This window comes from Typha latifolia, chromosome 10 (assembly GCF_019914945.1).
Source record: "Typha latifolia isolate L0001 chromosome 10, TyphaL0001v2, whole genome shotgun sequence".
Lineage (NCBI taxonomy): Eukaryota > Viridiplantae > Streptophyta > Magnoliopsida > Poales > Typhaceae > Typha > Typha latifolia.
Window position 1 is genome coordinate 145434 of NC_133095.1, and position 25019 is coordinate 170452.

Genomic DNA, 25019 nt, shown 5'->3' on the forward strand with positions numbered 1-25019 from the left:
TTTCTGGTCCATATGCTCTTGTAATATAAAACTGTAGATTATTTCTGTTCAGTTACATCTGTATTCATTTCCAATTGCATGTAAATGTACATCACGTATGGGTAGTGGAACCTTTTGCACTTGGAGATTCTGGTTGATATTGCTTGTTGCACTTCTGTAGGTGAAAATTACTGACACGTGGGAAAATGATTTAAACTGGTACCTCAGTGACTTCATCTGCTCTCATTGCAATGTGTCTTCTGCAAATCCATGCAATGTTTCCATCGTCCCTATACCTTACCCTCCATAAACCAAACCTCTGTGCTATATCCATTCCAGATGCAACTCTTTGGCCTTTCAAGAAATCCACAAGCCACTGTCTGGCCGCTTGCATATCCTGCATAATGTCACTTGAACTGCCCACATTCTTGTTCCTTCCTCTGTTTCCTCCTGCTGTTCTAATCGCAGCAACCCCCAAAACCCCTGCAGTGGCAGCTGTGGCACCATAAATAAGAGAAGAGTCGAGTAAGTGAGCAACTTCCCTACTCAAATCAGGTATCATTTCCCCCATTCCTGCAACGAAATGTGCTCCTATCTTAAGAGCAAAAGTCAAGAGTTTCATGAATTTGCTCATATAAGGGAGCAGGCACTTGACTGCTTGGTTGTCTACTTGGATAAGTTCGCATCCTATTTGGTCATCCACAACATGCATTTCTCTTCTGAACTCACATAACATGTGCAACCTTAATGCTGTCATGCCAGGAAATATTCTCGTAACTAGGCGTTTTGAGTGATTTTCTACCTGAACAAAATAGAACATATGTGGCACTTTTCTTTCTTCTAGTTGAATATTGTAGTTGACTAGATAGTCCACTTTTCTATGAAGCTGAATCAGAAGGTGGTGCTCATAATACCGAAGCCACTGGATCTCTTGTTTGAGGTCCTTGATTTCCTGCTCTATAGTCCTCAACCTCTGCAAAACCATCTCAACACCCTTTGCAATGCCCAATATGGAGGGCTCAACAGCGTCTTCAGCGTTATTTGCATCTACAATAGCTGTTTGTGGTTCTTGTGGTTTCTCTTGGGGTATTGCAAGCTCAATGGCTAGATGATGTAGATCATAAAACCTACGGTGCAGTACTTCCTGAAATTCCTCATCTGAAAGTAGATCTCTAGCATAATCATATGCGGCCTCTAAGATGAGCCTGCCATTGTGTTCTACTGGACTCCAGGTATGATGGTAGTTGTACATGCTATCTGCTGGCAATGAAAGTAAAATATGTTTCAGTTGTTGCAGAGATATACACTGAGTTCTCCTAAACCTGTGTGGAGTAAGATATTTGATGCAATCCGGCCTGATAATGCTTTCAGTGAAGGTGATGCTGGGGCATAGATGTAGGATTGCTGGGACAATGAGCTGGTGGAAGAGCCTCAAGATCTCAGTAACATTTTTGGTGGAGCATGCAAGAACATCAATATAGTATCCTAGCTGCCCTCTAAGCTCCACTCTCATATGGATTCCATTGATTACAATGGAGATGAGGTACTTTTCTAGGCTGTAGGTTGCGCCTTGTTGGTTTGTTGATCGCAGAATCTTGTTGTGGAGGTGCACCTGAATTTAAATATAGATAATTGAATCAAAGTGAAGTTTTCCATTCTCTACCATGTTTGCATCTAGGAGATAAGACATCTTCAGGAACAAGTCAATAAATAGTTAAATACAAAGAAATTTGTACAGGCTATTGGCATCCTCTCTTGGTTTTCTAGATAGTTTACTTTGTGACTTTTAAGTGAGATGCACAGAATGCGCAATAAAATCCCAGTTCCAAAATCATGAACCACCAGAAATGTAACTTTCAAAGCTGAAAAAAGATAGGACACCAGGTCTTCATCGTTTAGTAGAATGACTTTTCTAGTGGTCAGGCATAGTGATTGTTTAATCAATAACTAAGGTGAAATCTAACCGTGCAAGAATCCCAGATTTTTTTTTATATGCATAGATCTAAATCTAACATCGAATAATGAGATTTTTGTAGTTGTAGAGAAACCACATATGTTCATATTTTCTCATAGCAAGAAAAAGTGCTCTGGACTAGATCGCCACATATTATCCTTACAAAACAATAGTATTTTTCAGGATAAATTATCCATTTGTGGTTGCCTGTGAAACAACATGCAAAAGAGAGTACTTTATATTGTCACCTCCTTGATATATGGCAATCATACATGAGCTTCAGCTAAAAAGTATTTTACTGTTAGAATAAGAAGTCGTTATTTCTAAAAAGTTAAAGTGTCCAATGGAGGGGAATGCTCTTAAGAATACTAATTGCTAATGCATTACCTTGTGTACGGTAATTTATCCACACATGATGTTATAAGAACCCGCTGCATTAGGAACCTTCACTACCGGGAATCTTATTTACATGTTCATTTCTAATTCAAACTTAAGATTTTCAAACGAAATAGTAGAGCACTCCGATGATAAGATATTGAAACAGCACAGGTGGAATAAAATTTACCTGTAGCCTTGGAAAGAAGCCTGCTGTCAAGAACATGTGCCTCGTGTCCACACACTCCAGATGCCTTCCAACATAAATACATTCAGGAGTGCTTAATTGCCACTTCTGTGTTCTTCCTCTGCCTTCCTCAAGTATTGCCGGTACCAGAAGTAGAGTATTTGGATCACCAGGATCTTGTTCATAACACAAGTCTAGTTTTAACATCACGTTTATAAGGTCATTAGCCTCTAAATACTCAGAAACCTTTGCACCTATTCCTGGAATCTTATTTTGCAACCTTGCTCTTAATATTTTCTCTAGTTCTTTTCTACTGATGAAACCATTTGTTCTCTCTAACTTCATTGCATCTAAATTTATGAGATGGCCGAGCACATCTCTACAGAACCATTCACAATCTAAAATTAGAAACCCAAGTTCCTCAAAGAAAATTACCAGACCCACATTATGCAGTGAATTTGCTACGGCACGTCTTTGAGTATTAACCTTCTCCATATTATCGTGCCTTGATCTAATCCTTAGTGCTGGAACTTTGAGCTGACATAACTCACAGAATTCTTTCCAATCCATTGCCGGTCTATTGCAGTTCTCTATTCTCCAGCCGTTTAGAAAATTTATCAAATCGTCACATAACTGGTAAACCGGAGGGACTTTTTGCAGAATCGTTTTACCGGTCCTTCTTAAGTGATGGGCAAGTTTGCTTACAGAAACGGATGATCTTGCATCGACTGTGAAAACTGTTGGGTAGAACTCCACATAACCTCGGAAATCTTCTCTGAGTCTTTGAATTAAAGAAGCAGCTGTTTGCAGGTTGTCTGGTGGTTGAGGCATTTTATCTACATGGGTGAGAACTACAGTGACGTGTGGTGGGACCGATCTTGACCCTCTCCTCCTTGAATTTGAAGTTATAAACTTGAGCCAGTAAAGCAGGTCTTCTTCTATCTCTTCTGGGCTTTTAGGATCTCTGTTGGCTGGCTTTTGGAACAAACTGGATACTATAAGGAAGAACGAGGGACTTCCCTGGCCAGGAAACATGAGATCATGTAATGTATAACTTTCACGCTGCCCACCAAGGTTCCAGATCGAAATTTTCATGCCATCATCAAGAATCGTCTTTATCTTGATCTCAGTCGTACGTGCAATTTGCTCAACTGGATTGACTAGAGTTCGTATCTGATCCATATAAGGTAATTTTGTTGCATTCATGCTGTGATATAAGGAGTTACATAGAGTGGTTTTTCCTGCATGCATAACCATTTTCAAGTATCAGAATGAAAGACTTGGTCGGTAATTTTGAGGTTCTGATAAGAATACCCCTTCTGTTTTTGCAATGAATATATATATGAGGAAAATAATCGAATGGTGAACCTATACCTGCAAATTCCTGGCCACAGAAGAATACTCTGCAACATCTTGGCATGGTCATCTGCAGATCACCGAGCAAGTCATTCTCTGGAAGCAGATTCCCGTTCTGTCCCAGCTTCTCATAGATTTGGTCCGTCTTACCAGCAATCTGCAAAGGTGTTTCACTCAGATCAATTTCTTCAATCCAAGGATTGACCTGCAATATTTCCAGAATGGTCTCCAGAACTAGTTCCCCCTCAACCCCCTTACAACCTTTCAATGATAGGCATCGCAAAGTGGCATTCCTTTGCAAGCTTCTGAAGATTTTCAAAATATCAGCCGACTTCAAGGTCGTGTCGTCGCAGATACCCAATTGAACAATGCTCTGATTCGTTTCCAGCATGCGCAAGATTGCTGTCACGCCATCTCTGCTTATCGTTGTCTTCCCTCCCCCAAAAGTTAAGGACTTCAGAGTGGTATTTGCTTGATTTTGCAGAGGCGAGAACCTGCTCAGAGGACAGAGCAGATGGTCCAACCCGACTCCGCCAAACCAATTTCCCTCCAACCCCAACTTCTCTAAGCATCTGTTCTTGAAAAGCCCAGCGGCTATGTACACCAGAGCTTTGTCTCTGAGACACGTTCTTGATAGTCTGACGTCTTTGAGGGTCCTATTCTGTTCTAAGACTGTTCTAAACTCTCTAGCCCACTTGGATTTCAACCGGACCCCCGTCATGTCGAGGGCCGTCACTGTGGTGTTCCATCCCAGAGCACAAGCAACTCTTTGTGAGCCCCAAGAGTTAATAAGTCGATAAATTCTCAGTGTGCCGGTCTCAGGCATGAACTCGACTACCTTGCAACTCTTATCTCCTCCCCATATGTGCACCTCCATGTTGCGATTCCTTGCTAGTACGGTGGTGAGCAAGGGGGTCGCAGTGATGGTGGAATCTCGATCGAATAATATCAGTAGCCTCAATGCGTAATTCACTTCAATCATTCTCGAGAGCTCGTCTGCCCCCCTCGAGCCGATGGAGTCTTCCCATATCTGCAGCTCCTCTACAGTGTCATTCTTCGTCAATGCAGAAGCGAGAAGCCTCGCTCCAGCCGACCCGATTCGACACTCGGACATGATAAGGACCTTGACCGATCCGTTTGCTGCAAGCATTTCTGACAGCTCAGACAAGCCTTCCAAGCTGAACATATTCTTCTGGAATTCGAGTTGTCTGATACCTGACCTGCTGCTCACAAGCAATGAGGAGAGCACTTGCAGCTGTTCATGCTGCCACTCCACACCATGAAAGGAAAGGTTCATCGGGTCTTTGCTCCCGCCATTGTGTGCTGCAAGCGCACTCAATAGTTGACAGAAGAATTGGATGTCATTGCTGTCCTTTGAAATGCTGATGCTCAACGAGTTATCCGTTTCTTGATACGAGCTTGAAGTGGTGATCCATTGCCACTCGTAGAAGGAGATATTTTGCAGATGCTTGTCTCCTGACCTGATTAGCTGCAGAGCCCATTGGAGATCTCTCATGGTATTCTGGTTGAAGTTAATTGGACGGAGAGGGCTGCTGCTTCATTTGTGCTTGGTTTGCTGCTTTTGATTGTTCAGCCGATCCACAGAAGTTTAAGTAATGAAGAATTCCATATATTGTTATTTGGGTTGGCAATATCTGAGTCCTGTTTATTTTGTGGATTGGCACTATTACTTCTAGCTGCGGATGCTCGTCTGTTTCAAAAGGCATACCGATGGAAGCTTTTTAAAATGGAGGCACATAGCTGTATCTTGAAAAGTGCAGGCATCGGATTCTTAACTTGGGATAGATATAAAGAGAGAAAAGAAAGGAAGCAAAGGAAGAGAATGTTTTGCAAGCTAAGAATTTTCTAACGTCTGCAATGAGCAATGACATATCCTAAAGCTCCAATTGAACTAAATGGATTCAAACAATTTCTTAAAAACCCAAAATATCTGTGTAAGCAAAAGCTCATGCAAAAACCATAATAAGGCAACTGAAGCCCTTCACACAAAAATGAATTAAAACAATTAATTACCCTATTCCAGGGACAGATGACCCTTTGAAGTTTCACACGAGTAAACAAACTGTCTAAAACATCTGAACTAGAAAGGAGAGAAAGGTATTGCAGAAAACGATTGACAATAACTACCAACTTTGACTTGCCAGATATAAGAACATATATTCTTTTCTTTTCTAAATTCCTCCTCTTCTTTTGTTCCTTTTGTCTTCTGAATGTTACGAGACGTCGACATTGGAACATCACCAGCATTCATCTCAACATTCTTCTGAAAATTTCCCGCATTCTGATTTTACATCTCAATCAACTCCAATTAACAAAGCCTACACTCAGTTTAAAAAACAAAACACAAACCCTATTCAAAGTACCCAATATACCTTCATCGGTTAGCTCTATAGGATCAGCTAACCTGTATAATGTAATATACCGTAATTGACAGTTTTGCGCCTGATTCACAGGAATATCTATCATAATTCATAATCTTCACCTTCAAAAATCATCTCCCTAGGCAGCAATACCTGAGAAAGTAGTCACCAGCAACTACATATTAGAAAACTATATCTTTTGTAGAAGTGGGAGAAACTGAAAATATACTGATGCAAATTAGGGGAGAAAAATCGTTATACATTTCAGCACTAGCTCTGCATCCCATTCTTGATAACATACGTAACATGGAAAACATGAACGCAAGAATTTGAGCCCTCTGCCAACATAAATTTCCAGATCTTAGAATCTAATGAAAAAAAAAAAATAAAGAAACCTGCTTAAAAATGGAAAATGCATTCACATCGATCGTGTTACCAGATCTTTTGGTACCGTAAAAGATCCAGTACATTGACTGTCACAGTTGTTTTGATAATCTTATGCTTCTAACAAGTAATTTAACTATGAAAAAGATCATCATTGTCATCCAAGCATAATATGAGCTTTCATTAACCATGAGAAATGAAAAGAATTCATTTCAATGCGCTAAAGAAAAAAACAATCATGGAAATCGATATTATTCTCACTACAATAATTAGCAGTGACACCAACATATCTTGAAATGCTTCCCCCACCATTTCCATGAAATAGGAGAGGATTCTCCCCAGTCTAAGTTAGTATTCCCTCAGCAGTTCATGGGATTGGATTGGATTAATTGGTCCCCATCCAATCTGCAACACCCAACACGAATCCTCTTATCGTCAGGAAGGAACCTGATCTTCTTCTATACTAAACCGACTACACTATTCTTAACAATTTGATCGCTTCCATTTATCAGGCCACGCCACGCCACTTAAGATGGATGTGGGCGTAGAGAGGCCAATTTACTGCTGGACATAATTTTGGGCCAAATCCACTCTGGAGCTGACTCTACAGAAGATGGATGATAATTTTATACAAGTGCAACACTTGTGTGACAGCGTGAGCATCATCAAGTAGATTGTAGACATGGCAATATGGCATGCACTGTGCAGTGGAAGAAAGGCAGAATCCCCTTTGACGGTTTGACCACATCCCGCGTCTGTCTCGGTATGAATACCTCCTCCTTGGCGAGATTCGGACTCGGACCACGCCAGAAGCGTTTCCACTTGGCTAAAACATTGAGGGCCCTATGTATCTCTGGAAGATTAGCGGACGCAGTTGAGCTTTTGTGGCAGAAAGGGTCATCTCCAGATAACCAATCTTACGCTCTTCTATTACAGGAAAGCATAAACAGGAAAGAAGTAAATCTTGGAAAAAGGATTCATGCCCACTTGATCACTTCGGGCTTCACTTGTAATGACTACCTTAAGACTAAATTGTTAATCTTCTATGCAAAATGTGGTGAATTGCAAGTTGCATGTCACCTATTCGACGAATCTCCTGAGAGAGGTCTAATCTCATGGAATGCACTGATATCGGGCCATGTGCTCAAAGGCCTACAGCAAAAGGCTCTGGATCTCTACCACTTGATGCGATCAGCTGGGTTGGGGCCAGACCAATTCACATTTGCATCGGTTTTCCGTGCTTGTGCCGCGCTGGCGATGCTAGAACACGGGAAGCAGGCCCATTGCCTGATGATCAAGACAAATGTCAAGGCTAATATGATTGTGAATACTGCACTCATCGATATGTATTTCAAATGCAGTAGTCCTCATGATGGTCACAAGGTTTTCAAGAGATCGACGGATAGGAATGTCAACATGTGGACAGCTATGATATCCGGCTATGGCCACCATGGCCAAGTGGTTGAGGTTCTTGATCTGTTTGACCAAATGATAGAAGATGATATTTCACCAAATCATGTAACCTTTCTTGCTCTTCTTTCCGCCTGTAGCCATGGAGGCCTTATCAACGAAGGGTGGAGATATTTCATTTCTATGATAAAAGACTATCGAATTAAGCCAAAGGGACAGCACTGTGCAGCAATAGTAGATATGTTAGGCCGGGCTGGGAGAGTGAATGATGCCTATGAATTTGTCAAGAAGTTACCTTGCAAGGAGCATTCGGTAATTTGGGGGGCCCTGATTGGTGCCTGCAGGAAACATGGAAATGTAGAATTGGTCAAGTTTGCTGCAAACAAGTTTTTTAAACTGCAGCCAGAAAATGCAGGAAAATATGTGGTCTTGGCGAATGCTTATGCTGCTTATGAGATGTGGGGAAGTGTGGCTGATGCTCGAGGAATGGTAAGATCATTAGGGATGAGAAAGGACCCTGCTTGGAGCTCCATTGAAGTTCGAGGAGAGGTTCATGTATTCCTTGCTGGAGATATGTATCATGAACAAAGTGAGATGATATATGAGGTGAGCAATGCGTTAGCTTGTGCTTTAAAAGAATGAAAAACATATACCACTTACCTTCTCTAGGGTTAGCATTTAGGATGGTTCATGAACCTTGTTCTACTCCAGAACAAAATTCTGCTGAATCTGGAAAATAGTTGATTCTCTATGCACAAGTCAGTTTATTTGATGCAAGAAGTTTGATATTGAGCTTCAAGGTAGTGTCAACTGTATTCTTATTATTGAGTGGGCTCAAGGTAGTCTCAGTACCAACCATGGGATAAGAACTCTATTTATTACCTGGTCAGGAATGCCTAAGTTTATTAGAAGGCTTTCTTTTCATCTTACGAAGTTACAGGATCCAGGAAAGCGCAAAGGTGGTGAAATTTCAGAAATGCAGCTAGGTAGCACCGCAAACTTTGGTTTATGTTATCGTGAACTAAAAGAAAGATTTAATTTTGTATGTCACAAAGATCAGGTTGCACAGAATATAAAATATAAAGATCATCATACTCTAACATCTTAAGTTTTTAATGGTATTAGAGTGAGACATTATAAATTTAAATTCTGTCCTACTTATTTTTAGTTGAAAAATATAAAATTTTCCTCATTTAAAAAAACAAAAGAACAACCACGAGAGAGGAGGAAGAGGAGCAGAAAGAAAGGGGGGAATGGAGAGATAATAAGTCAACATTAGTTCAAACGACCGAAGGGCCTTCAGCTCAGGCCTAGCATTGGCCCAAATTTTGGGTTCATGTCTGGCCTGAACTTGTCTATTTTTTTATTTGCCTGTGTAAAGTTTGGCAATATAACTATTTTAAACATGTATTATCTATTATGTGAAACTGTGAATACAACTTTGTTTTTATATGGATGCTTTTACTAATATGAATGGACAAATAGCTGAATCTAAGTTCATATTTAAGGTTACATGTCCAACCTGAATCTAAATTTGTATCTGCATGGATAAATAGCTGCTTTATTGTAATACCTACTTAAATTCCTATATCCATTCAAATCATGTTCGGGGATTTCTTACAAGCCTAATTTGCAGTCATGCTATATAATGGAGTAATAACAATGTACTATTTATTTAGAAAAACAAGTGCAGGAATGTGGGTTGTCTTTCTCTTTCCTTTTTCTTCTTTCTTTATTATTATTATTATTATTTATTTATTTTTGAAAATGTTCCATAGACACAAAGTATCATTGATCAAGGGAGATACAACCAAGGACCCCAAAGGGAATAGACAAGTCACTACTAGAGCGGCTCCTAAAAGCTAGACTCGTAAGGTTATGAGAAGTGATGTTATTACATCTGCTCGTAAACCCAACCTTAATCAGAGGAAAATGGGATAACAACAATTATAGTGTGTAGTCCTCCTCTCGACAGTGTTGTTTAGCTCATTGACTGCTTTAACAACAATGAGGTAGTCACTGAAAAGCCAGGCTCTAGCTGCTCCCACCAACTTGAATAGCTCCTTATTAGGCCCTTCCAAAAGAGCAACATGTTAGGACTGTTTTGTTCGCAATGTCAGTCCTATTGTATTTTTCGCTTTTTGAGTATGTAAATGGGATGCCAACCCCATATCTTTTGTATGTTTTTGGGTGTCTTTTGGTTTCCTTCAAGAGCTCCTTGCGAAGCAACCTTGGGATCGCGATATTAGTGTCGTCGCAACACTAGTTTGGGTTTTTCCCCGCACGTGCCTATAAAACTCATAGGCCAAAACCCAAACGGGGCTTACTTTCAAAACGTAACGCCCCACAAGACCTTTGAACCCCCTGGGTTGCAGAATTGGGGATGCTCATACTTAGTAGTATAGGAGAACTATCGAGAAGCATTAAGTGAGCCAGCTTCGCAACCGAAGTGCCACTGGTTCAATGGTGTTCATTTTGCCCTCGATGGCTATCCTGCCCCTTTAAATTCTTGTCGTTGGCATGTCTTGTAACTTCTTTTCCAATTAATAGAGAATCGCAAACTTGTTTGCCATACATTGTATTTTGCTTGTCTTTGCTTTGTCGCAATCCAAAACAGGTACATCGCTTGTGAAGCGAACGGCTGACTTAACTTTGCTACTTGAAAGTTGAGTGTCGCGCGGTCTTTGTCTATCGCAAAGACTTAGTCCGTGACAAGTGGTATCAGAGCGGGTCGACAAGAGCAACATCCTTGCGAAATGGGGCGCCATAAGCAAGGCGGAGAGACAAGTCAAGCAGCAAATGCAGCAGATTTGGGCAAAGGACCAGCGGTGCTGATTACGGAGCCACATCTGAGCGATTCTGAAAGGCATCGAAGTAACAGAGAGCGGCTTGACGACATGGAGGGACACATCTCGCAACTGAGTGCTAGTGTTGCTCAAATATACCCTCTCGGCGATAGGGTGGATCGCTTGGAGGCGTATCAGCAACACATCGACGACGAGGTCGAGACGTTGCGAGACAATACCAAGGAAGCTGTCCAACACCTCAAGGAGCAGCTAGCGGACCTCTCCGCAAGGGTGACGGTACTCACGAGAGCCATGAGCACCGTGCAACCCGCCGCGCACACAGAGGGACATTCTGGAAGGGTCAGAGTGCCAGAACCGCGCTGCTACAAGGGCGCAAGAGATGCGAAAGAGTTGGAGAACTTCCTCTTTGATGTTGAGCAATACTTTCGGGTGGTGCGACCGGACTCGGAAGAAACCAAAGTCACCTTCGCAACGATGTACCTTGACGGGGATGCCAAGCTATGGTGGCGGACTCGTTATGAGGACATCCAAGGTGGCCGCTGCAACATTAATACTTGGGAGGATCTGAAAAGGGAGCTGAAGGTGCAGTTCCTTCCTGAAAATGTGGAGTTCATCGCAAGACGGAGTTTGCGACACCTCACACAGACGGGGTCGATTCGAGAATATGTCAAGCAATTCTCGACGCTTATGCTGGACATTCGGGACATGTCGGAGAAGGACAAGCTTTTCCACTTCTTGGAAGGCTTGAAGCCTTGGGCACAAACAGAGTTGCGACGTCGGGACATTCCTGACTTAGCGGCGGCCCAAGCTGCGGCGGAGCGCTTGACGGATTATTCAACCCCTGAAATTCCAAAGAAGAAACCTTCGACGAGCAATGCAAAGCCCCAAAGGTCGAAAGGCAAAGGGGTGATGCAAAGCGAGAAGAAGGGATCTTGGCAAAAGGGTGCGAAACCGAACAAGAGTCCCGAGGAGGGGTGTTTCCTATGCGGAGGGCCGCATTTTGTGAAGAATTGCCCGCAAAGGAAGTCGCTCAATGCAGTGCAAGCCCAAGAGCAAAGTTTGGATAGCGACGATGAGAAGTCGACGGAGGGCCCTCGCATGGGGGCATTGCGACTTCTAAATGCACTCAAGGCTCAAGTGGGGGAGAAGCGGAAGTCTTTGCCTTCAAAGAACCGAAAGCCAAATGAGCTAATGTTCGTCGACATTGAGCTCAATGGAAAGTCGACGAAGGCGTTGGTTGACACTGGTGCCACTCATAACTTCATAGCGGACCATGAAGCACAACGACTTGGGTTGCTCCTTTCAAAGGACTCAAGTCGAATGAAGGCGGTGAATTCGAAGTCTCAACCAATCGCCGGGCAAGCGAAGGACGTAAATGTTGCGGTTGGGTCTTGGAGGGGCAAGGCCAACTTCATGGCGGTTCCTTTGGATGACTTCCAAGTCATTCTTGGGATGGAATTTCTGCAAACGGCGAGAGGAGTGCCAATGCCGTTTTTGAATGCTCTTTGCATGATGGGGGATGAGTCCCCTTGTGTCGTCCCGGTGGCGAAGACGACGACAAAGGAGACAAAGCAACTTTCAGCACTTCAGCTGAAAAAGGGTGTCAAGAAAGGGGAGCAAACCTTCTTGGCAGCCTTGAAGCTTGAGGCGGATCCTTTGGTGAATGGCCCAATTCCTCTTGGGGTCGCAAGGGTTTTGAAGGAGTTTGGGGATGTCATGCCGCCCGAATTGCCAAAGACCTTGCCTCCTCGGCGAGCGGTGGATCACAAGATCGAGTTGGAACCAGGGGCAAAGCCTCCAGCCCGTGCACCATATCGCATGTCTCCTCCGGAGTTGGCGGAACTTCGGAAGCAACTTGATGAGTTGCTTAAAGGCGGGTTGATCCGCAGCTCAAAGGCACCGTTTGGGGCGCCGGTGCTATTTCAAAAGAAGCATGATGGAAGTCTACGACTATGTGTAGACTATCGCGCCTTGAACAAAGTGACGATCAAAAACAAGTACCCAATCTCTCTCATTGCGGACTTGTTTGATTAACTTGGAGGAGCGCGGTACTTCTCCAAACTGGACTTGCGGTCGGGGTATTGGCAAGTCAGAGTTGCGGAAGGCGATGAAGCAAAGACAACGTGTGTGACACGTTATGGCGCATTCGAATTCTTGGTGATGCCATTCGGTTTGACGAATGCCCCTGCAACCTTCTGTACACTCATGAACCAGCTGTTCCATGAGTATCTTGACAAGTTCGTGGTGGTCTACCTCGACGACATCGTGGTGTACAGCAAGACGTTGGAAGAGCACATCCAACATCTCAAAGCCATCTTCAAAGTGCTAAGGGAACACTCCCTCTTTGTGAAGAAGGAGAAGTGCTATTTTGCACAAGAGGAAATCATGTTCCTTGGACACCAAGTTGGCGGAGGACACATTCGCATGGACAAGGAGAAAGTTCGTGCCATCTATGATTGGCAAGCCCCTTCGAAGGTTACAGAACTTCGCTCATTCTTGGGGCTTGTCAACTATTATCGGCGGTTCATCACAAGCTACTCGCGGAGGGCTGCGCCGCTGACTGATTTGCTGAAGAAGGACCGCTCATGGGAGTGGTCTAGCAAATGTCAAGAGGCCTTTGCTGATTTGAAGAGAGCGGTGATGGAGGAACCTGTATTGCAGTTGCCGAACTACTCCATTCCGTTTGAAGTTCACACGGATGCGTCGGATTATGCCATCTTAGGAGTTCTTATGCAAGAAGGACATCCGGTTGCCTATGAAAGCCGCAAGTTGAATGATACGGAGCGGAGGTATACAGTGCATGAAAAGGAGATGACGGCGGTCGTACATTGCCTTCGTGTTTGGAGGCATTATCTCCTTGGGTCTCACTTTGTTGTGAAGACCGACAATGTGGCCTTGAGTTACTTTCAAACTCAAAAGAAGCTCTCTCCAAAACAAGCAAGATGGCAAGACTTCTTGGCGGAATTCGACATGGTTTTGGAATATAAACCAGGTCGAACAAATCAAGTTGCGGATGCCTTAAGCCGCAAGGCAGAATTGGCTACTCTCAAGGCGGTGGCAAACGAGAGTATAAGCCAAGTGCAAGCGTCACTTTTGAAGAAGATTCGCGAGGGGATGCAAAGTGATCCGATGGCGGAGTCCCTCAAGAAGCTTGTCGATGAAGGCAAGACGCGACGGTTTTGGGTCCAGGAGGGACTCATCATGACAAAAGGAAACCGCGTGTATGTGCCACGGGCGAACAATTTGCGAAGAGAACTGCTCAAAGAGTGTCATGACACCTTGTGGGCAGGTCATCCGGGCATACATCGGACCTTAGCTCTTGTGGAAAGAGCGTATTATTGGCCAAAGATGGGGGAAGACGTCGAAGAGTACGTGCGCACTTGTCTCATTTGCCAACAAGACAAGGTGGAGCGCGCGAAGCCTTGTGGGTTGTTGGAACCGCTCCCCGTTCCTGAGCGGCCATGGGAAAGTGTCTCTTTGGACTTCATTTCGAGCTTGCCAAAGGTCGGGGACATTGGCTCAGTATTGGTGGTAGTGGATCGGTTCTCAAAGTATGCGACTTTCATACCGGCTCCGCTGCATTGCAACGCTGATGAAGCAGCTCGTTTGTTCCTTAGGCATGTGGCCAAGTATTGGGGAGTTCCACAAAATATCGTGAGCGATAGGGATCCTCGGTTCTTGGGTCGGTTTTGGACGGAGTTGTTCAAACTCTTGGGGTCAAAACTCTTCTTCTCCACAAGCCTTCATCCCCAAACTGATGGCCAAACGGAGAGAATAAATGCTCTTCTTGAGCAATACTTGCGGCACTTTGTTAGTGCCAATCAGCGAGATTGGGTCAAGCTACTTGACATTGCCCAATTCTCGTACAACTTGCAGCGGAGCTCGCATCCAACAAAAGCCCCTTCGAAGTTATCATGGGACAACAACCTTCCACACCGCATACCTTGGTGGTGGGTTACACAGGCAGCAGCCCTTTGGCATATCACCTTGCCAAAGAGTGGCATCGGAATGCGGAGATTGCCAAAGCCTATCTTGAGAAGGCAGCACAAAAGATGAAGAAGTGGGCGGACAAGAATAGAAGGCCGCGAGACTTTAAGAAAGGCGATTTGGTGCTGGTCAAGCTTCAACCGGCATCGCTCAAGTTCTTTCGCAAAGTGCACAAAGGACTTGCTCGCAAATATGAAGGCCCCTTTCCTGTCATCAACAAAGTAGGCAATGTGTCCTACCGAGTGCAACTCCCCGCTTGGCTTAAAATCCATCCGGTTTTCCATGTGAGTTGCCTCAAACCGTATCATGCCGATCGCGAAGACCCTTCTCGCAATGTGTCAAGCCGGCCAAACCCCACAACGGCGTCGCTTGAAAGGCAGGTTGACACCATCTTAGCGGACAGAGTGCGAACTCTACCCAATGGAGCAACGGAGACCGAATACTTGGTCAAATGGAAGAAACTTCCAATGTCTGAGGCAAGTTGGGAACTTGAAGAATCTATGCGGCATGAAGAAGACAAAGTTCAAGCCTACCGGAAGAAGAACTTGGCAAGCACGTCAAGATGAAGACAAACATCACTTGGTAGCAGCCGAAGATCACCTCGACGAGGACGCCGAGAGTCTAAGTGGGGGAGTCTGTTAGGACTGTTTTGTTCGCAATGTCAGTCCTATTGTATTTTTCGCTTTTTGAGTATGTAAATGGGATGCCAACCCCATGTCTTTTGTATGTTTTTGGGTGTCTTTTGGTTTCCTTCAAGAGCTCCTTGCGAAGCAACCTTGGGATCGCGATATTAGTGTCGTCGCAACACTAGTTTGGGTTTTTCCCCGCACGTGCCTATAAAACTCATAGGCCAAAACCCAAACGGGGCTTACTTTCAAAACGTAACGCCCCACAAGACCTTTGAACCCCTTGGGTTGCAGAATTGGGGATGCTCATACTTAGTAGTATAGGAGAACTATCGAGAAGCATTAAGTGAGCCAGCTTCGCAACCGAAGTGCCACTGGTTCAATGGTGTTCATTTTGCCCTCGATGGCTATCCTGCCCCTTTAAATTCTTGTCGTTGGCATGTCTTGTAACTTCTTTTCCAATTAATAGAGAATCGCAAACTTGTTTGCCATACATTGTATTTTGCTTGTCTTTGCTTTATCGCAATCCAAAACAGGTGCATCGCTTGTGAAGCGAACGGCTGACTTAACTTTGCTACTTGAAAGTTGAGTGCCGCGCGGTCTTTGTCTATCGCAAAGACTTAGTCCGTGACAAACAGCTTCACCACGTAGGGCATTGCTGCAGAAAGGAACGATATGGCCTTGTCGGAGGCCCAAAAGAGATGAAGCCTAGCCCAGTAATGTAGGTCGCCGTACGTGCGTATTCTAGCCTTTCTGACCGGCATGTAGAGGCCGGCCCTACAGGCTCACCTAGAAAGAGGTCCAATCTCTCTACTCGAAAACTATCAACAAACCACATAGTATCCAAACAACATTGTTCTCCCCGAGACTTCCCACTGAGAAGCTAGGATCGTGCAAATACTTGCCGCCGCCGCCGCCGCTGCCTCCAAAAGCAACAAGTGCGTCGGCGAGGATGGATCCTACAGCGAGGACGGTGAATGACGTCTCTCCCCATGAGTTTGTGAACGCTTACTTCCCTTGAGAGACTAAAATATTTTGATAAGCTTAAGAAGTGAATTTAAATTAAATGAGTAGAGGATTTTAAATTCATGATCTCGGATTCCGATACCATGTTAACTCTTAAGCAGCTAGAAAACAGTAAATTTTATATTCTACCAGTAATCAACTTCTTTCGAGTCTCTTCCCCCGGCCCGTCTCCTAGGGATTATTTTCACCTTTTGAATTTTGATTTATTCTTTCGCATATTGAATCAGAAGCTCATAGGTCTCTCGTCTGATGTTAAGCTAGATTTTAGCGCAGTTGTTTTGTTGGTTTTGCATCAAAACTAGATATCTTTATCACGAAGTGCACCAGCTATGGAACAAGAAACAATATCATTTCCCCATCCATCATCATGACATACTCAACAGCCATATTTTATGTATTTGATGATGGATTTCTCATCAAGTTCTCCTGTTTTGATCAATGTTTCAACCGTTATGGTTCTTCATCCATGACTCTGGCAAAATTTTGTGGAACATTACATAATGGGGTAAACAGGCAACCGGTCTATTTGCAAGACATAATTTACTAAAAATGCAAACATGTAGGGATATGTAATCAGATAAATTATGCGTTCTTTGATTGCTGGAGTTGATTAGTTTCCGATTAATGATTGAGTTAACAACTGCAAATGTTTATTGTACATTTTGCTTTTTTTGAATAAGTTTCAGTATATAGTCCTAGATAATTGAGTTTCGAATGCAATGAGTGTTCCATGATAACCTCCATCCTGTAATTATTTTACCTGCATTCTCAAGTCAGTTAATTAGTTTTCTTCGTAAGTTTTTTAATTAACTGGATAAACAACTCATAGGATGTTGTTAATATGATGTAAGCAGGAGGTCTTATCTTTTCTTACTTGTGCATCTGCTAGATTTGTGGCTCTTGTAATGCATAACAGTAGTAATTTCCTTCCTATCTTTAATGTATATGTTCTCTGTCCTGTTTGCTCTTCTCTTTTCAAGATGAAGTTTTGTATTACAATGCGACCAGACACTTTTTTATCTCCCATTTATTAGGGACATTTTTCATCCTGAACAGACCAAAATGGTGCAAAGTAATCAATAAAGGCAAAAGTGAACAGAGTTACAATACCGTAACTCGGTGTTTATTCCCATAAATTCCGTTATTCTTTGTAAGATTGTTTAGCAGGTGAAATTATGGCATCCTCATTTCTCTTTCTTTTTCCTTTTACTGTTTAGCATTCTCTGGTTTACAAGTACTGTGGTACATCTTCTTCATATCCGTTGGATTGGAAAACCTAGTGCTGCACCTGAAGTGTCAGGTTAATTTAAACATTTTTTTCTTCAGCTGTGATGTATTTGTTTTCCTCTTCTCCGTTCATGTGTAGATGAGCTTCCTCACTGGACAGACATTGTGAAGACTGGAAGATTTAAGGAGCTTGCACCTTATGATTCTGATTGGTATTACATTAGAGCTGGTATTTAACTATAATTCTCTCTGTTAAAGTACATTATTTGAATTATCTGCCTGAAAATAGTCTGTGCCACATTGATTATCGGTTATCATCCAGCAAATTCTATGACTAGTGTAGCATTTGATGGTACAGCTTCTATGGCTAGAAAGGTATACCTGAGGCAGGTATTGGTGTTGGCAGATTTCAGAGTATTTATGGAGGACTCAAGAGGAATGGGCCTCGCCCACCACGCTTTTTCAGAAGTAGTGGGGCAGTAGCTAGGCACATTTTGCAGCAGTTGCAGAAGATGAACTGGGTCGACATAGATAAAAAAAAAGAAAGATTGAGATTGTTCTCCATTTTGCTAGGCTTATCCATTGAAATTGATGCAATTAATGACATGAGGTTCTTTGCTCTCACTGATAGAATGTAAACTTTTGACATTTACATGAAATGTTGCTTTCTGTTCTATGGAGTTCATTATTGCTGTGTATCATTCTTTAACTCCTAGGAAGAGATTGTTGAGGAAAGAAAGTCTGCGTTATGAGAATATATATATATATATATATATATATATATATATATATGCAATTGCTAACTGATACTTTTGTTTCATTGCCACAGAGGGAGGGTGATCACATCTCAGGGAAGGCATCTTGATCAGGTTGCAGGGAGGGTGGTCATTGTTCCATGAATCTGTTTAGGTGCTTTTGTTGCCGTATGAGTAGAGAGTACCTTTATCAATGATTTTGTAGCATCTTTGGTATTTATATTTCTCCTAGCCTGTTAGACTGCTTCAAGTCTTGTGACTTCATTTCTATGTTGAAACTTGACCATGTAAGTAGATAGGAAGTCTATCAGAGTGAATTGTTTTCTTCTTGAGCGGGTACCTCAAATCATGGTAATTGAGGCGTTCTGAATATTCACCAATAGTGGGTGGGTTCATGAATTTGTCATTGTAAAAGAACTTCTTTTGGTTGCTGAAATGTTTCACTTAGATCAACTAGATCGCAGCATATCTACCAAGGGGCGAAGAATATTGATAACCGATGCATGATAATTTACTGTAATAGTCTTTCTAGGTGACGAGGTGGGCATATTCTGTTTATGCTTCTGCTACATGGTAAATTGGCAATCCTAGATGCGCTTATACTGTAACGGGGTTGTAGTTACCATGACCTTCGACGTCTTGATTTGCAAACAGGCCAAACTTATTTATGATGAGGTCAGGTGATTCGTTTCACCTGATCTCTCGTGTCAGCATAAGAATCCATTTAAAAGTACTATTTATTGAACTCCCCCACCCCTTTGGAGAGAGTATTTCCGTGAGACCCAGGCCGGCGTTGGCGGTTTGTTAACAAGGAGCTCGGTTCAAATGTGGTCCAGCCCGGTAGCCCAGTGGAGGGGGGTGGCAAATGATGCCCACTAATCATCGTACGTTTTTTTTTTCTTTCTGTAACAGCTTCCGGCAGAAACGGTCCACCCGTCCACCTAATGCGCCAAATACATGTAATGACTCGAATATCCCCCAAATAACGTTCAATTTTGAAGTCCTAAAATGACGACAAAAAGATAACCTGTTCTGCGTTAGGCTCCGAGATTGTCATGTGTATTGTGTAACAATTACGTTACGATAACGCAGCATCCTCTCAATGATATGATATCGTTCAATCTCACATTAGAAAAAGCCTATTTTGGGCGGGGTGCTGCGCTCTCTTTTGTATACCGGAGTGTTATCTCGAGCGTAACGCCGTTGACAAGTTACCAACGCATTTTGCCGTTTTTTTTTTCTCTCTTTTCTCTTTCCAATAACCTTACTTTCAGAGGCACAAGGGCAGGATTGTCTTCAAGGCTCCCTTCATATCCGCTTCTGGCTGTTGGTTTCTCTCCGCAGAGATACATACATACTTGTCATCACTCATATCATCACTCTTCTTTTACAAGATAGTGAGAAAATGGTGGGTGTGTGCGTGTGTGAGTAAGAAAGCTTTAAAGTGCTGAACGGATTTGGGAGGTCGCCTTCCATTTTTCTTCTTCTGATTTCACCTCTCAGAAGGCCAAAAAGGGAAGGGCTCTACAAGAGTAAGATTTTGTATTTTTCTTTTCTTTTCTTTTCATCTTTTTTCACTGTGGCGTCCATTAGATTTATGTGCTGCATATTTAGAATGGTAGGGGGGGAGTCGATAAGCATCCCTTCTTCTGAATGTTATCACATTGCTGCATAATGTCGGTTTCTGGGGAAGTGAGTCTAGCCCCAAATCGCTGCTTTTATGTCTGAGGTTGCTCTAATCTTTTCTTTCTCGGGGCTATAAATGAGAAAATCCCGTGTTTCGGGCTGTAGTCTTGCAGATTTATTGAAGGGTATAGATTATTTGAAACGGAAGCAGATGCAAAAAAGAATGAGATATATTTGCTTCTCATCCTAGAATAGTCGTTTTCTTCGTATTTTTATGGGTCTTGTAGGACTACATTTAGCAGATTAGTTCTATTTGTTCCTCACGGCCTGTTGAGAGAGAGTACTTTTCTCATGACACTGTTACATTACTTGCATACACCTCTATCTCTTTCATGCATACGCATATTTTGAATCTCAAAAGTTTAGCTCATGTGTCATCAGTAATTCCTTGCATACACTTCTATCTCTTTCATGCACACGCATATTTTGAATCTCAAAAGTTTAGCTCATGTGTCATCAGTAATTCCTTGCATACACTTCTATCTCTTTCATGCACACGCATATTTTGAATCTCAAAAGTTTAGCTCATGTGTCATCAGTATTTCCTTGTTGCAACAAAAATTATTCGACTAGGGTTTTCTCTTCTTGATACGCAGGTACTGGATTCTGTGAAATGGACTTTGCTGAACTAACAAAGGTTATCTATATTAGAATTCAGAAGGTCGAGCCACACAATGCTATCAAAATCTTAGGGTGCCTTTTCTTGAATGCACCAAGTGAGGAGCAAATGATTCAATTGGCCTTTGGTCCTGATGAGGACATCAACTCCATGATCAATGATTCCAAGGCAACGCTCAGCCTATTATCTTCCAAGCTAGTTGTTTTCCATCAGTCTGCTTCCAATTATGGCGCCCAAACCAGTTCTTCCTCCTATGCTAGATCACACTTATTCTCTTCCCCTAGAACAATTGGAGCACCTGCTCCCTGCCTGAACGCTCAGCTCATCTCGGATCACCACTCTCCACTGCATAGCTTGGATCTTACGGGAAATCAGTGTTCTGGCTCAATCATATATGATGGTTCTCGTGCTCCTAGTAACCAATCCCAGCTCATGAGCTTCGAGGAGCAGTTGGATCCTGTAAACACCATGGGAGCAGACTTTCCTAACAACCTTTACTATCAGGAGGACGGTATGGGAGGTGGATGGATGCCAAGGAATAACTTGGCATCTATGAGTCTTAACGAAGCTCCTTCCGTTGCTTGTCATTACTTCCGTAAAGGGTACTGTAAGCATGGTACTAACTGTAGGTACTTCCATAGCCATTTTAATTCAGAAGGCTATTCTCCGATTGACAGCTCAAACCTCAGCGAAATGAAAATTGAAGATCATGTATCGATACCTGGGTCACTTGAAAAGCTGGAATTAGATATCATGCAGCTCTTGAAAGAACAGAGAGGAATTCCTGTTTCTATTGCATCACTGCCTGTGATGTACTTTGAGAAGTATGGCAGGAGTCTTCAGGCAGAAGGATACTTAACAGAAAGCCAAAACCATGGAAAAGCTGGATTTAGTTTGACGAAGTTGCTTGCTAGCTTAAAGAATAGTATCCGACTAATAGATAGGTACACATGCATGTTAAGCGATGACCTCTCTGTCTCTCTTACTCACTGATGTTCTTTAGCAGTCTTGTTTGATGTACATTGAGTTGTCTTGTTTTCTTTTTTCTGAATCTCTACACTGATACAGAACATGTGGAAATGCCTTCGTTAAGTATCCTTCAATTTATCAGGTCAATGTGATACATGTGTAGGCATTTATTGCATAAACATATGGTTGCTGTTTGTATCCCATTATAAGAAAATTTTCACAGCCAGGTGCAACCAAATCAAGGATCAATAGTCCTTTTATGGCTACTGGCTGACTGCTATCCTGTCTGCAGGCCTCATGGACAACATTCAGTGATACTAGCTGAAGATGCTGCTAAGTACATGGAATATAGGAATGACATTTTGGACTCTGGAGCAACAGTAGCAAGTTCTCATCAGATTTATCTTACATTTCCAGCAGAAAGCAGTTTCACTGAGGAGGATGTTTCTAACTACTTCAAGTCGGTAAAATCAGTGATATTGTTTCTAAAGCATCATTCTTGTCTTTTCTTCTACTCTTCTACAAAATTCTCCATATTTTGTATCTGCCAGGCAATATGGGCTAGTTCGTGATGTAAGGATTCCTTGCCAAGATAAGCGCATGTTTGGATTTGTAAGCTTTCACTATCCAGAAACTGTAAGGTTAATTTTAACGAAGCGAAATCCCCACTACATTGCTGGAGCTCGTGTTCTAGTTAAACCTTACAAGGAAAAGTCAAGGACAGTTGATAGGTAATGTTTTTTTTTTACATATCTTCCTAGTTTTTTTTTAATGAAATTTTGGTGAATTTGCTGTAAATTCATATCATGGTTACTAGGATTCTGATTATTTTCTCATTATTTGTGTCTCATGAAAGATTATATTATTGTTGAACATCTAAAATAATAGGTTGTTCCAACCTCCAGCCATGTAAATGGCAGGTAGAAATCTCCTCTTATATTCAGCTCTATTTGCTCTGTTCTTCATCTTGGATGTTATTGATAGTAATATCAATTTTTATAATTCTGATCCATTAACTACAGGAATAGCATGAAAGATAACTTTTAATGGAACCGAGTTTGGATACCTTTCTCCATACACCAAAAAAAGGGCTTCTTGTAAATGTAACATGAACCACACACTTACATATATATACATAGTTCTGAATATAGCACATGGAAAAGGCATTTGTTGCGATGTATACTGAGTGTCATTTGGAATATGCATGTGAGGAGCTTTCGTTAGCATGTATTATATTTTGATGCTTTAGTGAAGCCATGTGATTGCTGACTAGTTATTCTTTTTTTCTTTAATTTTCTTATTTGTCTTTCAAATTCATGTGACTTTTCTTAATTTATGGTAATTAAATATTTATTTGTGTAGCAGAAATTACATGGAAAAGTTTGATCCTGCAATGTCTCCTCATTATCTTGAAACGGATCCTTTATTTCATGCAAGTAAGCACATTCTGTTCTAGTCATCATCTTAGTTTTTTTTTTTTTTTTTTTCCTCTTGGTTTACCTTTTTCTCCTTCCACTTTACTCAGTCATTGTTGTTGATTTATGCTTTAGTGCAAAGAGAGTCTGGTAGATCCAGATTAATCAGGAGGCAGCAGATGGAGGAGCAAGAAAAATTGGCCGAACTTGAACAAAGGAGACTTTCTGAACTCAACTTAACTTTTATGCCACCTTCTCAGTTCATCAATTTCAGTAGTGGCTTGGAGGAAGCTGTAGCTCCAGAAGGTTAAATAGTATTTCTCTTACAGCAACAAGTTTTCGATGATTTACTCCAATACTGAGTTTTTCTTGGAACTTGCCATTATTATAATTGTTCAGATGCACACAATTTCCTGATGGCAGATCGCTTCAATCACACTCATATAAACAACAGTGTCACTGCAAGTGGGAACAAATCCAGACATTCTTGCAATAGTAATGGTGACCCGGAAAGGTAATAATCTTCAAGGAGGCACTTTTTTCAAAAATTCACATTGGTTGCTTGCTTTAGCCTTAAAAACAATATCTATTGTCAGAATAACTACCGACTTAAATTTTTAAACAACTATAGCATTGAGAACTTGTTAGACCATTTTATGAGAACTTTATGTCAATCGGGTAATGATGACTGTTTCACTCCCCATATCCATCCTGCAACGGGAGACTACCTGCACTTGGTTGTTCTCATACCTATCAGCAGTGACAAATCCATGTACTGGAGTTTGCTCAAGGCATTGTCAATGCAAGTAGAGAGTTGGGGTTAGTAGGTCTACTCTATTGCATATAACTGGTGCAATTTTCTGCAATCTTTTTCATTTAGCAGTTGGTCAACCCTTGAAATTCGCACAGAAAAATGGCATAAAATAAAGTAAATTCTTGTAAAGTTTTAAAGTATACTGCATACATTTTTCCATTAAATTTTAAAGTAGACCTTTCTTATTATCAAGTAGTAGTTCTTGCTATGAAGCGCACACTAACAAATAATGGATTCTCCTTGCAGTTGCCAAATTGATCGCCCAGAGGGCCCATTTGCATTTCATCCAGTAGGAAGCAGCATTTCAGCCGCATTTTGAGAAAGATCTGAAAGTGATAGGAGACTGGGAGCTATAGCACTCCATTCCTGACCGAGTTCAGAAGTTTATAAGAAGTGTAGAGGCTTTCTCAGAGGTTTTAGAATTAACAACATTGTAGGAAGTACAATTGTACATCTAATACCAGAAGAGAAAATACTGCTTTAGTATTTAGTTTCAGGAAAAGGTTGGTAGAAAGGTGTAATTTGAAGTAGATAAGGCAGTCACTAAAGCAAAGCTGCAGTGATTTTGCAGAAAACACCGTACTAAATGGAAGGAAAGTTGTGTGCAACATATAGAGGAGAGTAAGTGGTACCATTAGTACGGTGTCTAGAAGCAGATGAATATTAGGGGTAGTGTGAGGTTGGTTTTGAGTAGTTAGCAACTTCCGAAGAAAAGAAGTTACCCTATGGAGGATGATGTTATTTTTAGCGGGATTCAAGTTGGTACTATTTGATCTTATTATATTGTAACTAGAAAGATGGTCAATGCTTGTGAAGATGGGTTATGAACTTTCTAATTAGGCATGATGCAATGCTTCATTTTATCAAGGTAAATTTGTTGATTTGATGGATTTCTATTTGGCATATGATGTTATGAACCTTTCTCTTCCTGTCGTGTTCCGGAAATTGCCTTACATGCGGAAGAAGACTTTTTATTGGAATTTCCCTCAATTTGAATAGCTCACTTTTCTGTGTTGTCGATGGCTGCAACAGATGATCATTTAAATGTGTTCCTAGGCTTCG

At 41.9% G+C, this 25019-nt stretch overlaps 4 protein-coding genes and 1 pseudogene across 7 annotated transcripts; 4 read left to right on the forward strand and 1 right to left on the reverse strand.

The window, feature by feature from the left end:
• On the reverse strand, window positions 1–5367 carry LOC140797072 (protein TORNADO 1). Its single transcript, XM_073150358.1, has 3 exons — window positions 3870–5367; window positions 2499–3736; window positions 1–1591 (listed from the first exon to the last, which is right to left on the reverse strand). The coding sequence occupies exons 1-3, from the start codon at window positions 5365–5367 to the stop codon at window positions 191–193; spliced, it is 4137 nt and encodes a 1378-aa protein (XP_073006459.1). The 3' UTR covers window positions 1–190.
• Window positions 5368–7306: 1939 nt separating this feature from the next.
• On the forward strand, window positions 7307–8668 carry LOC140796416 (pentatricopeptide repeat-containing protein At4g16470). The gene has a single exon (XM_073149454.1). It carries the CDS (start codon window positions 7307–7309, stop codon window positions 8666–8668), a length of 1362 nt encoding a protein of 453 aa, XP_073005555.1.
• Window positions 8669–14885: 6217 nt separating this feature from the next.
• On the forward strand, window positions 14886–15386 carry LOC140796418 (uncharacterized). Its single transcript, XM_073149457.1, has one exon. It carries the CDS (start codon window positions 14886–14888, stop codon window positions 15384–15386), a length of 501 nt encoding a protein of 166 aa, XP_073005558.1.
• A 1012-nt stretch (window positions 15387–16398) lies between these two features.
• On the forward strand, window positions 16399–18598 carry LOC140796419 (small ribosomal subunit protein eS19x-like; annotated as a pseudogene).
• A 1062-nt stretch (window positions 18599–19660) lies between these two features.
• LOC140796092 (zinc finger CCCH domain-containing protein 18-like) lies at window positions 19661–24847 on the forward strand. Of its 4 annotated transcripts, XM_073148960.1 has the most exons (9): window positions 19661–19986; window positions 20737–21361; window positions 21449–21703; window positions 22021–22188; window positions 22280–22459; window positions 23091–23164; window positions 23279–23449; window positions 23543–23657; window positions 24204–24847. In XM_073148960.1, exons 2-9 carry the CDS (start codon window positions 20754–20756, stop codon window positions 24274–24276), a joined length of 1644 nt encoding a protein of 547 aa, XP_073005061.1. In that variant the 5' UTR covers window positions 19661–19986; window positions 20737–20753; the 3' UTR covers window positions 24277–24847. The 4 variants fall into 4 exon arrangements, with proteins under 4 accessions (XP_073005061.1, XP_073005058.1, XP_073005060.1 ...); XM_073148957.1 differs by having other exon boundaries at window positions 20737–21703; XM_073148959.1 differs by having other exon boundaries at window positions 20737–21703; window positions 23567–23657.
• Window positions 24848–25019: the final 172 nt, after the last annotated feature.

What these genes read in the sequence shown, in the direction of transcription:
- LOC140797072 (XM_073150358.1), bottom strand. Translation starts at nt 5,367, where the DNA reads ATGAGAGATCTCCAATGGGCTCTGCAGCTAATCAGGTCAGGAGACAAG. An exon ending in CTGTGGCCAGGAATTTGCAG is followed by an intron (nt 3,737 to 3,869) that starts GTATAGGTTCAC and finishes TTATGCATGCAG; the next exon opens with GAAAAACCACTCTATGTAAC. An exon ending in GCTTCTTTCCAAGGCTACAG is followed by an intron (nt 1,592 to 2,498) that starts GTAAATTTTATT and finishes ATTTAAATTCAG; the next exon opens with GTGCACCTCCACAACAAGAT.
- LOC140796416 (XM_073149454.1), top strand. Translation starts at nt 7,307, where the DNA reads ATGGCATGCACTGTGCAGTGGAAGAAAGGCAGAATCCCCTTTGACGGT.
- LOC140796418 (XM_073149457.1), top strand. Translation starts at nt 14,886, where the DNA reads ATGAAGAAGTGGGCGGACAAGAATAGAAGGCCGCGAGACTTTAAGAAA.
- LOC140796092 (XM_073148957.1), top strand. Translation starts at nt 20,754, where the DNA reads ATGGACTTTGCTGAACTAACAAAGGTTATCTATATTAGAATTCAGAAG. An exon ending in GATGTTTCTAACTACTTCAA is followed by an intron (nt 22,189 to 22,279) that starts GTCGGTAAAATC and finishes TGTATCTGCCAG; the next exon opens with GCAATATGGGCTAGTTCGTG. An exon ending in AGTAATGGTGACCCGGAAAG is followed by an intron (nt 23,658 to 24,203) that starts GTAATAATCTTC and finishes TTCTCCTTGCAG; the next exon opens with TTGCCAAATTGATCGCCCAG.